At 40.4% G+C, this 16571-nt stretch overlaps 1 protein-coding gene across 1 annotated transcript; it reads right to left on the bottom strand.

Annotated features, from left to right (window-relative positions):
* Positions 1 to 3098: 3098 nt before the first annotated feature.
* LOC110518390 (galanin receptor type 1) lies at positions 3099 to 13107 on the bottom strand. Its single transcript, XM_021596003.2, has 3 exons — positions 12052 to 13107; positions 11752 to 11817; positions 3099 to 5682 (listed from the first exon to the last, which is right to left on the bottom strand). Exons 1-3 carry the CDS (start codon positions 12784 to 12786, stop codon positions 5365 to 5367), a joined length of 1119 nt encoding a protein of 372 aa, XP_021451678.1. The 5' UTR covers positions 12787 to 13107; the 3' UTR covers positions 3099 to 5364.
* Positions 13108 to 16571: the final 3464 nt, after the last annotated feature.

Raw genomic sequence — 16571 nt, 5'->3', positions numbered from 1 at the left:
TCAAAACTGACGGAGGAATAAAAATAGCATAAATAGGAAAGCATACCAGTTTAATTTGAGGACCAGGATGATGACAACTGTGCCATACAGATTGCAAAATAGTTGGGAAGAGATTTTTGATGTACCAATTCCATGGTACAGGGTGTATGAGTTGATATATAAAAATGACGCAAGATTCAAGACTTCGTGCATTTCAGCTAAAATTATTATATAGGATTCTTTCTACCAACAAACTGTTGAATATTTGGTGCATAAAATACACCATTTATTCTGGTATTGCCCTCAGATAGCCTGTTTCTGTTCTCAGATTCAGGAATGACTGAAAATGCATAGCATTGATCTAAAATTGACCCTGCAAATAGTACTGTTAGGAGATCTGGAGAGACTGGGTCAGTCAATTAATAATATACTAAAACTCTTAGTAAAAATATTTATCTTCAACTCTTAATCTGTGGATTCTTTTCGATTAGACAGATTGAAATTGTACGTTAAACATCACCGTATAGTTGAAAGATATGTGTTGCGTAGAAACCCGAAGTGGGTGGCCGGCAGAGATAGATGGGATGGGCTGAGGGTTAGTATGTGGAATTGGAGACAAGTGGGAGTGGAGTTGCTGTGTGGGAGATTGACCATCATTCTAAGGTAAAAGTTTTTTTTTATTTTTAAGTAAAAATAAAACATAATAAAAAGTACATTTGAATGACACTGAGTGGCAGTGTTTTTACAACTAATCCCGGTTTGCCTGAGGCTGATGCCATGCCGGTGTTTGTACACAAACATATACACACATGCAAGAACACACACATACATGTACTAGTGCCAGACATGCACACAAACATATACATTTGGCATTGCTGTTGTGATTTTAGTTGTCCTTGATGCCCTTTGTTTTAAATGTATTTTTACAAAATGTATAAAAAAATTGCATTGTGTGCTGTTTTCTGTCTTTTCCTTTTTTCTCTTTAGTTCATTCTCTTGGTTGTTGGTGCATTGTGGGGTTCTTGGAGGTGGGGAATGGAATTAATTGTATTTTTAATTTTTCTTCCTGGGGGGTACTGTGGGAGGGGTCTCAAATGGTTGAGGGACAGCTATTGGGGAACTGTGGGAGGATCTTGGAGGGTTCGGGTTCACATTTTTTGGCCTGGTGGTAGATCGGTCAACATGCCCTTGAGCAGGGCATTGACCCTGGATGCTTCTGTGTGTCGCTCTGAATGGGATGACTGGTATGATGTAGTTGTTGAGCGGCTTCACTGCAAGTGTATTGTATGTTTCAAATATTCAATAAATAAATAAAAAGTTTATTGCATGTTCAGAGGATCCCTTAGCTAATATATTTTATTCCACAGGAGACAGATGCATGATTTATGATCTTATTCATAGTAATTAGCTTTGGAAGGCAGCTTCTCTAAAATGTTTACAGTCTCATAACATGGTGTGTACAAACCCTCCCCCACCCTGTGTATAGTCAAATATAAATCATAATTGTGCTGGCGAAACAGTGTCAGCAGCCTCTAACCAAACAGTGCCATGTTACAGTACAGATGCTGTTTAATCATAAGTAAACAGTCAAAGCTGTGTGGAAACATAAGTGGGAAGGTAAGATAAAAACCCTCACATACTCCTAGCATATGTTACATGCAAGGGAGGGAGCAGATACCTTGTTTAGGCCAACGTTATTTACCTGCTGGGTCGATAAACTAGAATTCATAGAGCAGATATCTTATCAACTCACAAAATACCAGCACATCCACCAAAGCACAAAATGTGCTAAATATACTTGAACTACACATTAATATTTGTACCTCAACGTGGGTAGAAAGAACCAAAAAACGTATCCCAAAAGCATACCCAGGATGAAACCAGGTTTGACTGGTATGGCCCTCAACAATAGTCTATAATAGCCCTTACTTTCATCCTCTTCGGAATTAAATAAATATATCTCAGTCCTCCAAAATCAATTGCACAAGACGTGGTTGGAGTGTTTTTGCGCTTTTGAGATAAAGAGTGACCTTGTTATAGTACTGTAGGCTAGAACCGTGGATGTTCTCTGCATGATTAAAGAGTTTTATTTATTGCCTAATAACTTTGGTTCAGATGTAGGATCTTAATTTGTTGCTGAGAATTTTCCCGTGCCACAGGAAATGGAGATGAGTTTTGTGATTTACCTAAATTCACTGAAAACCTGCACTAGCACACGGTTATTTTAACAGTACTGCACTTTTCATGTAGCCCAATTTCAGCCAGCTAATTGCCTAACCACGGTTCAAGCAACATTATGGACTAAAAGTTCAAATCCAGTTGCTGCAGGATTATGCTGCGACAATACTGGTCAAATTAAGATCCTACATCTGTAAGGGACAGCGTTATTTATTATTCTTATGGGTGAGCATGGTGACCCAGAAAAGAAAGTAGTAAAAGTATGAGGTTGTAAAATAGCTAGCCAAGAAGATTATGAGGAAGGATAAAGTGGATATTTGGATGGGAGCTAGTGGTGTTTACTGTCCTGAAGGGAGCATGCTACCAAAAAAATTATTCACAATAAAAATTGGTTCTGGAATCCACTTCATCTCCGCATTCTTGGGCGGCTATGCTTCCGGGATGAGATCGTTTTCATGTTTAATGTATTATGTATGTTTTGTGCTCCAAGTGTGTTTACTAAGACTTGGCTCTTAAAAAAAGAAGAAGCTATTTTTAAGTACTACAGCATTTTTCACACATTCTGATGTGAGACATTTATTCCTGCAGAACTGGGTGGCGCTGGATGATGTGGTTGATGATTGGTTGCTTTCTAGTGCAAGAAGATAAGCACATTTTGTATTCATGCCTTGTAAACCAATCTATTCTGAGCGATGCCAGTGGTCCATTGCCTGGGCTAAACAGTCCAATTCAGCACATTAGCCAAATGCCACTTTCAGGAAATGTGTTCTTCTCTCATGGGCCAGCTGGTTGTTACCTGTTACCGCAATGGAAAGGAAGACTTGATTGAGGGAATGGAAGTGAACTACAGATGGTCAAATCCATCTACCTTCATCACGATACTGTATATTGTATGTGCATAGTAGAATGAAATACAACGAGTCTTTTCATGAGGAAACATATTGCTTGTCACAACAGTTTAATGTGATATCAACATGTATAAGCATTGCATTGGCATAATATTAAAGTGTAGATTTTTGTCAGCATAATATGGCACAAAAACAAACCAAAAAATAAGCATTTTACATTTTCCCAAACATTTTAGAAATTCAAATACAGATAGATATGTGTCGAAAGTTTATTCTATTCCAGAAAGCAAATATTTGATTCACAGTGTTCTGGAGCAGAAACGAAATAATCATTCAAGAGTCTTAATTCATCTAGAGAGTCTTCATGAAACACACTGATAACGAGTAATGAGGGATAAAAAAGGAATCATTTAACATGATTATCACTTGATAGTCTCTGGGTTGCATTCATCCGTAAATACAAAGTGAAATAAATAATTAGTAGTTCCAAATAATTAGTAGTTCCAACGATTCTACGTGCAGCTGAGTGTAATTTTAACGCCCTTATGTGGTGGTAAGTGAAAACATGACAAGAGTCACGCTGCTTGGTTGGGGATTGTGGGGGAACGTAAATTGCAGGATTTGTAATCTGTGAGTAGCAGCAGTTTCCACTCCATGCATGTCCTTGTTTTCCAACCTTACCCTAACACTTACCTTAGCCACTTGCTACAGTAGCATACCTAAACTTAACCTTACCCTGCCTACCACTTACACTAACCACTTCATAGCAGGCCTAAACCTTACCCATTCTAGATGTTCATTACTGACATTAGTTTACGCTTAAGTAAGAGTGTGCAACTGCGCCTCGCTATGGAGATAGCCACGCACCGTACAATGACCACGAAGAGAGTTTCCCATGGCAGTACTCAAATATATACAAATCCGTATGAGAGAGTTTTCTCCTTATACCATGGATAGAAATAACCAATGTGCTGTCTCTTCCATGTTTTTTGTTTTTTACTGTATTCATTATTGCTCTCTATCTAGAGTAGGCAATCCCTGATTGGCTTATGTTAACCAAACAAAATATTTAAAGAGTATTAGCTAGCTTTCGACACATAAAATGAGAAGAAGTAACTTTTTTTTCAAATCTCTCTCACATATACTGAACTACCAAACATGGATGTGGTGTTAGCTGTGAAAAGGAGCAGGATATACTTTTGTGAGAATAATTGTGTGTGTTTTTTCTGTCTACTTCTGATTGTAAGTGGTTACCACAGACAAACAAAATCTTGGCACTCTGATCTTTGAAGATTTTTCTTTAGTTTACTCTCTAATGATGGGCAGAAATGGAAGTCAAAGGATAACGAGATCCCACACAATGCCTTTGAACCACATACAGCACCTGCACAAGCTCTAATGTACAAGCCAATGTCATGACAAAACAATACGCCATAAAACATGGACTTTCCATATCATACACCAATTCAATAAATAAGATAAAGTAGGCTTATATTGAGTACACATTAGAATATTTTTTAAATAGTTTATACAATAGCGTTATTAAAAATCTCAACTCGTGTTTTTTCTTTTCATTGCAAAGTCTATTACAGATGGCAAGACAGGTTTAGGTTATACGGACACACATTTCCCTTGTATACACGTTGGCAACTCACAACAAGAGAATTGACCATTACATTCAAACAACAAAATGTTTTCTCTTCAAACAGTATTCAACATTAAAGACAAAATTACACTGTGTACATTTTTTTATATTCTGGGCAATATCTAATAGAGCAATAGCTAATATGTTTTAACAATTCAAAACTACTCCATGATAGGCTACCATGTAACATATACAGCAGTAACATCAGGCTTTAATATGTAGAGTGAAGCTATATTACAGACACTCATTTCAATAGCTACTGAAGAGAGCAGCAATACAGCATCACAAAGGACCAACAATATGCACATGCACATGTAAGAAGGCAAATGACCAAACATTCACAGTTTTGATGTATAATAAGATGGCCAGTGAAATATCAAAGTCCACATTCTCTCCTTTCCCGAGAGTCAGACTCTGCAATCTTCCTGTGATAATGACAGAGAGAACGAGAGAGAGGAAGCAAGATAAAGAGAGAGAAAGAGACGCTCACTACACACGTCCAGTATGGCACATCGTCTGGCGTGGTGTTATTTTGACGATGGAACAGCGCTGATGTGGACCTATGTAGCTTGAACGATATCCAGTTTTCTTCATATTGTCTTCATACCATTTCCGAATCGAAACATGGAACCTCATAGCATTATGTCTCAGGAGGACCCTTGAAAACAGCCAATCATCATGGCCTTAGTTGAGCTGGCACTCGGTGACCTCCAATCAGACGTTGGTGCAGTTGGTGGAGGGCGGTGTGTTGTCCACCTTGCTGCGGAACTCCTTGAGTTCGTTGAGAGGGGAGTTGGTAACCTGACACCTGAACACCTGCTTGTAGGCCTTCCTGAAGTTCTCCGAGAGGAAGGCGTAGATGACAGGGTTGACGGAGGAGTTGCTATAGGCTAGGCAGTGGGCCGCCACCCGGAACAAGAAGGACCACTGGGTCAAGGGGAAGTTGCCAAACTCCACCCACAGGTGGACCACATGGTGGGGGAGCCATGACAGGCAGAACACCACCACCACTACAAGAACCGTCTGGGCAGTCTAGTGGAGAGAGAGAGAGGAGAGGGGAGGCACAGGGTAAAAGGTCTTCAAGTATGAAGAATTGAATTTACCTTTCATTAATAAAAAAAAAATGGACTTCTGAACGCATCTACTAATGTCAATACATTGTCTAGTTGTTACAACTATGTGCGTCCACTAAGCATGTGACATGTATAACCTTGTCCCTTTATGAGATTGTCTTTCAGTAGAATCTGGGATGTTCTCATGTCTTTTGCCAAAACTAGCAGAGCTAAAGGTGGCATCTGTCAGATGAAATGCCAATTTCATGCTTGCTGGCCTGCTCTGGCTTTCCCCTGCATTCCTGGCTTGCAGATTGATTTACCGCCGTGTTCAATAATTAGCACGCAACATGGGAGATATATTAAAGAGCGGGAACATACAGAGAAGGCATTGGGGCAGGGCTGTAGATGTTTACAAATGTGTCTGCTTGCTTTCCGCTGCTATTTGAGTGTCTGCCTGCCACAGCAGTTCCTGAGCCCCGCTAACAGGGAAGCACATGGATCTTCTCCAGGAAACTGGGAGGCGATGCTCAGAAAAAAGGAGGGAGGGAACGAGAAAGGGAGATGAAGTACACAGAGAGAGGAGTGAGGCGGGGAGAAAGATAGATGGTCAAAGACCGATAGGAACGCTCACTATAAAAAAAACAGACCTGTAATATAGAGACAGCGAGATCAGACACAGAGCGATAGATGTAGCTAAGTCATGAATTGACTGAATGAAGTGAGGTTTTCAGTAAGCTTGGTGGCATCATGAAAATGTACTTAAGTCCAGCTCAAATACCTACCATTCAGCACTACAACCAGCCCAAAATCAACATCAACCACATTGTTGCAAAAGGCACAGCCACATAAAAAAATCTCCCTTTCACCTGTTCCCAGGTCTCCCGTGAAGACCAGCAGAACTGACTGTACCCTGAACTCCCAATCATTCAGAGCTGTCAAATTGGTATGTGTAGTGTTCAATTATTCGTTCAACAGTCAAATCCCAAAATTAAAACGGAAATAACCTTGCTCTGTTATTTATTTTACCCTCATTAGTTAAGTCTAGGTGTTTGAGTCTAGGTGTTCGTTTCTCTTGGAGAACGAACACAGCTAATTTGATGGTGACAACTTGTGAATCTATAAATTGTTCTTGGGCTCATAAGGGCTCTTAAGCTACTGTATATGGTATGGAAGAGGAATCTGAATCTGTTTGTATAGTACAGCACACATACACAACCAACACACACACACATACCCAAACACACACACCCACACACACACACACACAGTCAGAGGGGCTCAAAATCCCCCAAAAGACAAAATCAATGAAGTGAAACAGTGGAGGTAGGACATTGTGACTACCCCTCTGCCATCCTCACATTGAAGGGCTTTAGGTCTCCATTTAGAGGCTATTGGAAGAACAAGTCCATCATTGGCATCCATAACAATTCCTGTGTGCTGTTAAATTAAACGCCTCATTGAATTAAATAACAGAGTAAAACTGTTAAATCTGCTAATTAACTGTGCCCCACACCTCCGACACTGGGAATTCATTAAAACACAGTGGCATGTCAATCAAAAACAAACCCATTGCCTACTCCAGGGAACACCTTTTTTTGGCTGAACAGCCTAAAGATGACTGCAATCGCTAACAACCGTCTGTTGACATTTCATTTATTTAAGTATGTCTATTATGAAGTGTCAGAAAGTACTGGAATTCATATGACGCATCCCATTTATAACCAAGTGCATGATACAAGAAATCCATGTTTATCTGGCCTCCATTGATCTCCGATGTTACGATTCCCTTTTATAATAATCCAAACACATGGTCAAGATTATTTTTGAGGAGTGGACTGAAAGTAAAACATTTGTTCAATACACTTGTCAAAGTGAAAGGACAAATAGGATTACAGGAGCTTCCCTATGAGCACAAGATGTTGAAAATATGTAATTTTTTGTTGTGCTGGGATGCCACACACAACAGTCTATAAACACCCTGTCCTCCTCCTGTGTATACCTAGGGCTGATAAGTGGAGACGTTTTATAATAGTGGCAATAGTAGCATTGTTTTCCCAGCTGTTCCTAATACGTTGTTTCACAGCATTGGAGGAGTTACTGAACTGATGGCTGGAGGTCGAGGCCAGAATCCTCCTACTCCTCACACATGCACACACATATGCGAGCACACACACGCATACATGCATACATACATACATACATACACTGAGTGTACAAAACATTATGAACACCAGCTTTTTCCATGACGTAGACCGACCAGGTGAATCCAGTTGAAAGCTATGATCCCTTATTTATGTGTTAAATCCACTTCAATCAGTGTAGATGAAGGGGAGGAGAAAGATTAAAGAAGGATTTTAAGCCTTGAGACAGTTGAGACATGGATTGTGTGTGTGTTCCATTCAGAGGGTGAATAAGCAAGACAAATGATTTAATTACCTTTGAACAGGGTATGGTGGTAGGTGCCAGGCTCACCGGTTTGTGTCAAGAACTGCATCGCTACTGGGTTTTTCACACTCATCAGTTTCCTGTGTGTATCAAGAATGGACCACCACCCAAATGACATCCAGCCATCTTGACACAACTGTGGGAAGCATTGGATTCAACATGGGCCAGCATCCCTGTGGAACGCTTTCGACACCTTGTAGAGTCCATACCCAGACAAAATTGAGGCTGTTGTGAGGGCAAAAGTGTCAGGTGGATTCAATATTATGAAGGTGTTCTTAATGTTTTGTAGACACAGACACACAAGCACACACACACACACACAATTGATTATACCTTTAATTGAACACCTTGTGTCTTGATCTGCCTATGGACACAGCCTCTGTTTTCTTTACTCATTTGACACATTTAATTGTATTCACAGTGAAAGCTTTAAGTGTAAATAAGTTAGGCTGGTTGGGTGAGATGATTGACGGCTCAAACATGCGCATCGATTTGAATCAGGCAGCAATATCTCTTCAGCTAGGTTTCCATCCAATTGGCAACATATTTTCATGAGAATATTCAAAAAATCTGCATAAAAACAATATGTGCATGTTCCCACCAGAGATGTGTTTCCATTCAATTGACTTATTGTGGATGTGCGCGATGACATAGTCCACATAAAAATCACTTTTGTCATTAAATTCCCATGTACCGGATAAAAAATATATAAGTTAAATGGGTTTCCATCACATTTTCAACTCTACTGATGGTTTTGAACTAAAAAAAAAGTTACATTACAGTGCCTTGCGAAAATATTCGGCCCCCTTGAACTTTGCGACCTTTTGCCACATTTCAGGCTTCAAACATGAAGATATAAAACTGTATTTTTTTGTGAAGAATCAACAACAAGTGGGACACAATCATGAAGTGGAACGACATTTATTGGATATTTCAAACTTTTTTAACAAAACATACTCCAAGCGACTTAAGCTGTAATCGCAGCAAAAGGTGGCTCTACAAAGTATTAACTTAAGGGGGCTGAATAATTTTGCACGCCCAATTTTTCAGTTTTTGATTTGTTAAAAAAGTTTGAAATATCCAATAAATGTCGTTCCACTTCATGATTGTGTCCCACTTGTTGTTGATTATTCACAAAAAAAAATACAGTTTTATATCTTTATGTTTGAAGCCTGAAATGTGGCAAAAGGTCGCAAAGTTCAAGGGGGCCGAATATTTTCGCAAGGCACTGTATATAGTGCATGTGCCCCATCTGGTATTGGCAAGTGCGTTCTAGCCAACAGCTCTCAGATACAATTTTTTTTTAAATAGGCAAGTCAGTTTAGAACAAATTCTTATTTTCAATGACAGCCTAGGAACAGTGGGTTAACTGCCTTGTTCAGGGGCAGAACGACATATTTTTACCTTGTCAGCTCGGGGATATGGTCTTGTGACCTTTCGGTTACTAGTCCAACACTCTAACCACTAGGCTACCTGCCACCCCAATGGCTATATAGCCTACGTTATGAGATTATTATGGACAAAATAGCGCAATAATTTTACTTGTCAAATCGCAGCCAAGCATCGATCATCATGTCACCAGACTAAGACCCTTGATATTAATTGGAAAGGAGCATCAAGTCCATCCCCTTTCACTTTCCCTCCTTGTGAAGTTCCTCGTCATTTATTTCATTTGTAGCCTAATAAACTGAAGGATGGCCTGAGTCGTAGTGGGAGGACCTCACAGCGTGTAATCGAGTGACTCCGAATGACATAAAGATCCCACCTTGTCTAGCGTATTTAGCTTTGTCGACATTTGGAAAGTTTACCGACAAATTAACTGTTTCCATCAGGCCTGTCGTGACATGTTTTATCCGGCATAAAAAGGTTGGATTACAGTGAAGATATTCCTATAGACAAATAGTATTTCATTAATCAGAGTTTATACTCATTGAATGACATTTGAACTGTCTATATGTGACCAAATTAGAATACATTTTTGTGAACGCATAGTTCAGACCAACATGAATCTTTTATTGTTTAGCTTTGCGTAAGCCATGTGGACCAGTGTCTGGGCATATTGTTAACGGCCAACACTAAAGAGCCAGGCGAGCAGCAGCAGCGGGTTGGTTTAGACAGGCGAATGGCCATTAAGAAGAGTAATGGCTGAAAGTCCAGTTTAATTGCACTTTCCCACTCTGCTGCTTCACTCAAGTGTGGTAATTGACAGGTGCTTCAGGGACATGGTAGATGGAATGTACTGCCGATACCAAGTGCCTTATATTCCATTTACAATACTCACTAAGTTTATTGGTTATTTTTCTTCACTCTACTATTATGTTTTGCCTAGAAACCTGGCAATGGGATGTTGGTTGTTCCATAGTATTGAAGCTCTATGCAGGTGCGCCAGTATGTGAGGGAGGCTAGGGGGTGGTCCGGGCGGGGGCTAAGCCGCTAGTTTGGAAGTTGGAGATTTTTGCATTTTTCAAACACCGGAAACAGCTTTTTTTCCTACAATCCAGAGTCATAATCATTATAATTCATTCTATGTCAACAATATTTATATTTGTCTGCATATCTAAACATAGCTCTTGAGCTGTCTGTGGTTCTTCTTTTAAAGAAAATAAATATGCTAGATATGCTTCTCTGCACCTCTGCTCAAAATCTGGGTAAAAGATGAAAAGCATTGTGAGTTTTGTTCAGTACAATGTAGTTATTGCTTGCTTTTCTGAAGTCCACCAACCTTGCCAGAAGACATGTCAGCTAAGATAGTTAGACAAGCTAGTTACTCTAACTTGATTCATAGCATGAAATGACTTCTTGGTAGCCAGATATGAGGTTGGGAGATTGGGAAGCTATCTGTGCCTGCTAAAGCCAACTTCATAAAATTGCTAGGTGGCGAGAAACAACAACCAATATATTTTTTTAACATTAATATATCTTTGAAAACATCTTATCCAAATAGTGTTTTTAGGCTAGAAGGATGGAAGCCTTATAAATCTTAAATGATATTGAATGTTTTAACACTTGCCTAGAGCTCTTGACAACATGTCTAGAAAAAGCATTAAAGTAAAAATGTCAAAAAACAACCAAACAGGTACCACACCTCTTGTTTGGCATATGGCTGAGCTGAGTGATGAGGCATAACTCCTTTCAAATTCATAGACGGCTCTTTAAATTCAGGGACTAACATGCCAAGATGGTCAAACTCCTTGATATAGTTTTAACCATATTTTGACGCTAAACCATGTATCTTTACATTCTTGATGTAAACAAGTAGTACAACCTTCTATTTTGGTTTATGATAAAGCCATAGTGGGTCATAGTGCTAAGCTCATGAGAAATGTATAAGTTATATTCTTCAAGAGTCATTAAGTAAATACTAATAATTGAAATGAAGATTGCACAGCTTCCTAAATCCCAGACTGTAGCTCTAAATCCCAGACTGTAGCTTTAAATCCCAAACTGTAACTAATGTTGGTCTTGTTCCCCTACTATTGCTGCTGGACAACTTGTGTGGGAGACTGTAATACTCCACATACTGCATTTGTGGGGCTGTCCGCCATACACTAATGATCACCATCAACAGTCAATATGAAAATGCGTGAATGGTTTTACATACCTTCTTTTTCGATGCCTCTGACTTTCTGGACATGTTTCTGAGTTTTTTGTGCAGGTGATTTAAAACCTGAAAATACATAAATAATTGTGTGATGACCTATCAAACGATTAATTAAAGCCTGTGCTATAACAAATATGTAATAACAATGTATTGAAATAATTTATTTTCAAAGGCTATCTAATTTATGTCTTAGTTGTCCCCACCTTAGATTACACAAACTGACATATGTTGAGAAATTGGCAAATGTAAAGGCAATTATCTATCAATACAATAATAAATAAATCAGGATTGCCTGCGTACCTTTGCGTAACAGAACGAAATCAGCAGCAGGGGCAATACATAACCAAAAACAAACGTGCACACAACATAGACTTTCTTTTGGTTTTGATCGGGCCACACTTCCCAGCAATAGGTGTGATTCTCGTCTCTCTGGTATATGTTGTGTATGACCGCGACTGGCGCCGCCATGGCCAAAGAGAGTATCCAAATGACCACCACTCCGATCAAAGCGTGCTTTGACACGCGGATGTAGGACGACTTTCTGGAGTGAACAATGGCAATGTAGCGGTCCACCGACATTGCGGACAAGGTGAAAATACTGACCAGCATAGAAACGGTGAAGAAATAATGAATAAACTTGCAGATGAAGGCACCCAGAACCCATGTCGGCATCATGTAAATAGTTGACTGAAAAGGGATGCAGAAAAGCAGGTAGGACAGGTCGGCGATGCTAAGGTTGAGGATGAATATGTTGGTGGTGCTCCGTGGTTTTCCGGGTTTACTACGTGCCAGCACCGTGATGACCATGGAGTTTCCCAACACTCCAAGCGTAAAGATGAGTCCGAAAACTAAAAGCGTAATGAAGTTGTCCATGCCAATCCCGAACAGAAGTTTCTGATTTTCCTCCTCGACATCCGTTCTGTTGAGATACCATGATGCAAATTCGGTTAGGTTGTCCAAACCAGACGAGTTCATCACTTTTTCTAGTGCTGAACTATTTTCAAATTTAACTGTAGGGCGCACAAATGCCTTCATATGTCTTCATGGGTCGTTTGACAGTAGCTGGCAGACGTTTTTGCCTATTCAGATAACAAAAGCATAATTTGTTTCAAAGTCTCTTGAGTCTCTTGAATACAGCCATCACACAATATCGTATCTCAATTCGTTACAATGTTCCTCATTGTTTTTCGATACAATGTAAGTGAAGATACTTTTTACGATACATTTTGTCAATATGTCTGAAGTTAGCTGCCCAGAGTGTACTGTTCTATATATTCTTGGTGCGTAATGCAGTTGCTGTCTCCACCTGGTGCGTCCTCAGTCGCTGGATGGCTCCGCTCAAATCCCTCCTCGCCCTATTTCCCACTACATATTATAGAAGGGGCTGGGCTGCGCGTCTCACGTCAGCTTTCAGTACCACCGCCCAAGATGTACTAAAAAGCACTCCAAAATTAAACTTGGCCTGTCCACGTTCTCGCGGCCATAATTATGCACAATGCGATGTATAAGATATCGAATGACATCATTCTCTTGTAGGCTAACATCTGGGGTGATTGAAATTGCTAACAGAAGTCTAATATACACTGAGTGTACGAAATATTCGGAACACCGTCCTAATATTGAGTTGCAGCCCCTTTTGGCCTCAGAACATCCTACATTTTTTTCGGGGCTTGGACTCTTCAAGGTGTCGAAAGCATTCTACGGGGATGCTGGCCGATATTGACTCCAAAGATTCCCACAATTGGCTGCATGTCCTTTGGGTGGTGGACCATAATTGATACATAATTGATTGAGCGTGAAGTACGTGACACTCAAACGGGTGCGCCTGACTTACTACCATACCCTGTTAAAGGCACTTCAATATTTTGTCTTTCCCATTCACCCTCTGAATAGCACACATACACAATCCATGTCTCAATTCGTCTTTAAAACCTGCCTCCTCCCCTTCATCTACACTGGTTGATGTGGATTTAACACATAGATAAGGGATCACATCTTTCAACTGGATTCACCTGGTCGGTCTACGTCATGGAAAGAGGAGATATTCCTAATGTCAAATCAAATTGTATTTGTCACCTGCCCTGAAGACTTTACGTGAAATGCTTATACTTACAGGCCCTTAACCAACAATGCAGTTCTATGCAAATAGTCCGGCGGGCCATTTGATTAATTGTCCAGCATCATCTCTTTAAAATGTTGTGTACACTCAGTGTAGTTGGCATTCATCATGTCTGTGAAATGGGCCTGTTGGCTTATGAAACAAGGGGTTGGATATGTGGTTAGCCAATGAAGGATAGTGGTCCAGGCTTGACAAACATTACTTCATCCCAAATTATTATAATATATATTTTTTTTAAATGACAAGCATTATCTCCTCTCTGATAATGGTAAATGATTGTGCCTGGCTCTTGTTCTGGCAGTAGGCCTAGAGCATGTGTTTGGGGACAGGATACTTCATGAGATGGAGGCATTTACAGTAAAAGATACAGAATCCACAATAGCCCATTAGTATATCCCCCTTGGGTTCTCCCCTGTGGATGGCCCAATGTTGGTGCCATTCCTCTGCTGAACATCATCTGGACAAGGGAAAGTGTGCTCTCCAGAACAAATCATTTCAGTTATCTCTTCTATCCTTCAATTTGCTTCCACTCGCCCATATCATTTACTAATTGATGTTACAGCCCTCTGGTTAATGGAATTCTCACATATGTGCAGGACGAAACAGTACAGACAAGATTCATGACTGGTGGATCAGGCTTAAAACACACACATGGATACACACACACAGACATACATACACAGACACACACACACACACATATGCACTGTTACGGATACAGGTATCCTGTGTGTGTATCCTGTGTGTGTATTTATTTTCTCTCCTCCTCACAGGTGGCAATCATCATTCCCCAATCAGTCATCAATCAGTCGCTAATCAGAAGACACACCTCCTGTTTCCATTACCCTATCACATTCCCTTTCCCTTGGTTTAAAAACCCTGTCTGTTGTTTGCTCTAGAGCTCAATCGCTCTGTCAATGCCATCTGTCTGTAGAGCTCTCTGTCAATGCCATCTGTCTGTAGATCTCTTGTTTGGTTTTTGCAACTACATGCAACTACAATATGTCGCCCATGGGCATACACTACCTGTAGGAATACTTTATATAAAAACACTAGTTAGAACTGGGCAGACCACCCACTGTATTTTTAGTTAGTTAGCTGTTGATGAAGTAGGCTTGTCTAGCTTAGGGGTGTTTTTGGATACTTATTATTTCCTTCCTTGGGTCCAGCTCAGCCCCTTTTCCTGCTCCCCCCATTACCGTGTGTTTTCAAATAAACCATGAGTGTTTGACGGTCATTTAGTTGTCTGTAGTTATTTCGTTCTCACTCCTACTTTTTCACTTTTATAATTTGTATGAGTTATGTTACGGGTCTCGTTACCATCCCCCCCCCTAGACTGTCGGGCCAAAAGGGATTCGTAACATAAGTGGGGGCTCATCCGGGATCTGTCTTTACTGACACCCATGCCGCTCATGCAAATTGTTGTAGTGGCATAGTTCAGTGTTGAGCGTCATAGCTGATGTAGCATTAGTGTTTGCTATTTGTTGACTCGGTTGTAGTATTAAAAGATGGCTCCATTTGATTTGAAATCCTTTTTGGATAAACCCTTCGTGGGAGGTTTTTGATAAATGTTAAATAGAGTTGATTTAATGACCTTGGCTGACCATTATTCGTTATCGATTCCGCAGAGTTTAGTTAAAGCGGAGGTTAAACAGCTGGTGTTAAATGTTTTGTTGGAAGAGCAGGTGCTTGTGTTAACGCTGCCTGAGCCTACTACCCCTGTAGGGGAGGTTGCTGTGCCTGTAAGCCCGTTGGTGTCTGAGAACGAGGGCGAGCCTAAGCTCCAGCCACATTGCCCCGTTTTGATCCACTCTCCCCACTGTCAAACGGTGATGCCAGGAGGGCTTAAAAAGAACGAGAACAGCGGCAGATGGAGTTAAAAATGCGCCAGATGGAACTGCAGGCAGAGACAGCGAAGCTAGCCTTCGTTCCTGCTGTGACTGTTAGTGAGTCGTCCTCACCAGCTGGAGCTTCCAACACTTTTGACATTAGTAGGCAGATTGCCTTGGTACCTTTGTTCCGAGGTTGACTCCTATTTTTGTGTATTGGAATATATAGCCGCATTGAAATGGCCTGAAGATATATGGTGCCTATTACTTCAGTGTCAATTAACTGGTAAAGCCCAAGAGGTTCTCTACCTCTGGAGGACAGTATGAATTATTAAGTAGTCAAAGCTACTGTTCTTCGCACCTATGAGCTTGTGCCTGAGGCATACCGACAGATTTAGGTCTCATAAGAAGTCTTCTAGTAAGACGTATGTGGAATTTGCTAGAGACAAGGGAAATCTGTTTGATAAATGGCATGCTGCTAGCAAGGTAATTGATTTCAACTCTCTCCGGGAGTTAATCTTGGAAGAGTTTAAAAATTGCTTACCCGAACGCATTGCAGTTTACCTAAATGAACAGAAAGTATCCTCCCTGTCAGTGTTGGCAGACGAGTTTCTGTTGACGCACAAGAGCGTTTTTTCGGCTCATACTGAGAGTAGAGCCACTGAATTGCCTACTTTTAGTCCTAGTCGGCCAGCAGTAGTATATCAAGCACGCCAGAAAAATGTATTGCTGATGCAATACAGTTACCAGTCACTCGTGAGCAGCTGATTGCTAACCAAAAGGTTGACAACATGCTTGCTAAATGTTTTTCTAGTATTGTCTCATTGGAACAGGTAAAGAAGAAGAACGTGGCTTATTTAATTGATGGTAAT

This window comes from Oncorhynchus mykiss, chromosome 3, assembly GCF_013265735.2.
Source record: "Oncorhynchus mykiss isolate Arlee chromosome 3, USDA_OmykA_1.1, whole genome shotgun sequence".
Taxonomy (NCBI): domain Eukaryota; kingdom Metazoa; phylum Chordata; class Actinopteri; order Salmoniformes; family Salmonidae; genus Oncorhynchus; species Oncorhynchus mykiss.
The sequence above is the reverse complement of the archived record's forward strand: the minus strand, read 5'-3'. Positions and strand labels throughout refer to the sequence as shown.

What these genes read in the sequence shown, in the direction of transcription:
- LOC110518390 (XM_021596003.2), bottom strand. Translation starts at nt 12,786, where the DNA reads ATGAAGGCATTTGTGCGCCCTACAGTTAAATTTGAAAATAGTTCAGCA. An exon ending in TTTCGTTCTGTTACGCAAAG is followed by an intron (nt 11,818 to 12,051) that starts GTACGCAGGCAA and finishes ATGTATTTTCAG; the next exon opens with GTTTTAAATCACCTGCACAA. An exon ending in CAGAGGCATCGAAAAAGAAG is followed by an intron (nt 5,683 to 11,751) that starts GTATGTAAAACC and finishes TCTCTCCACTAG; the next exon opens with ACTGCCCAGACGGTTCTTGT.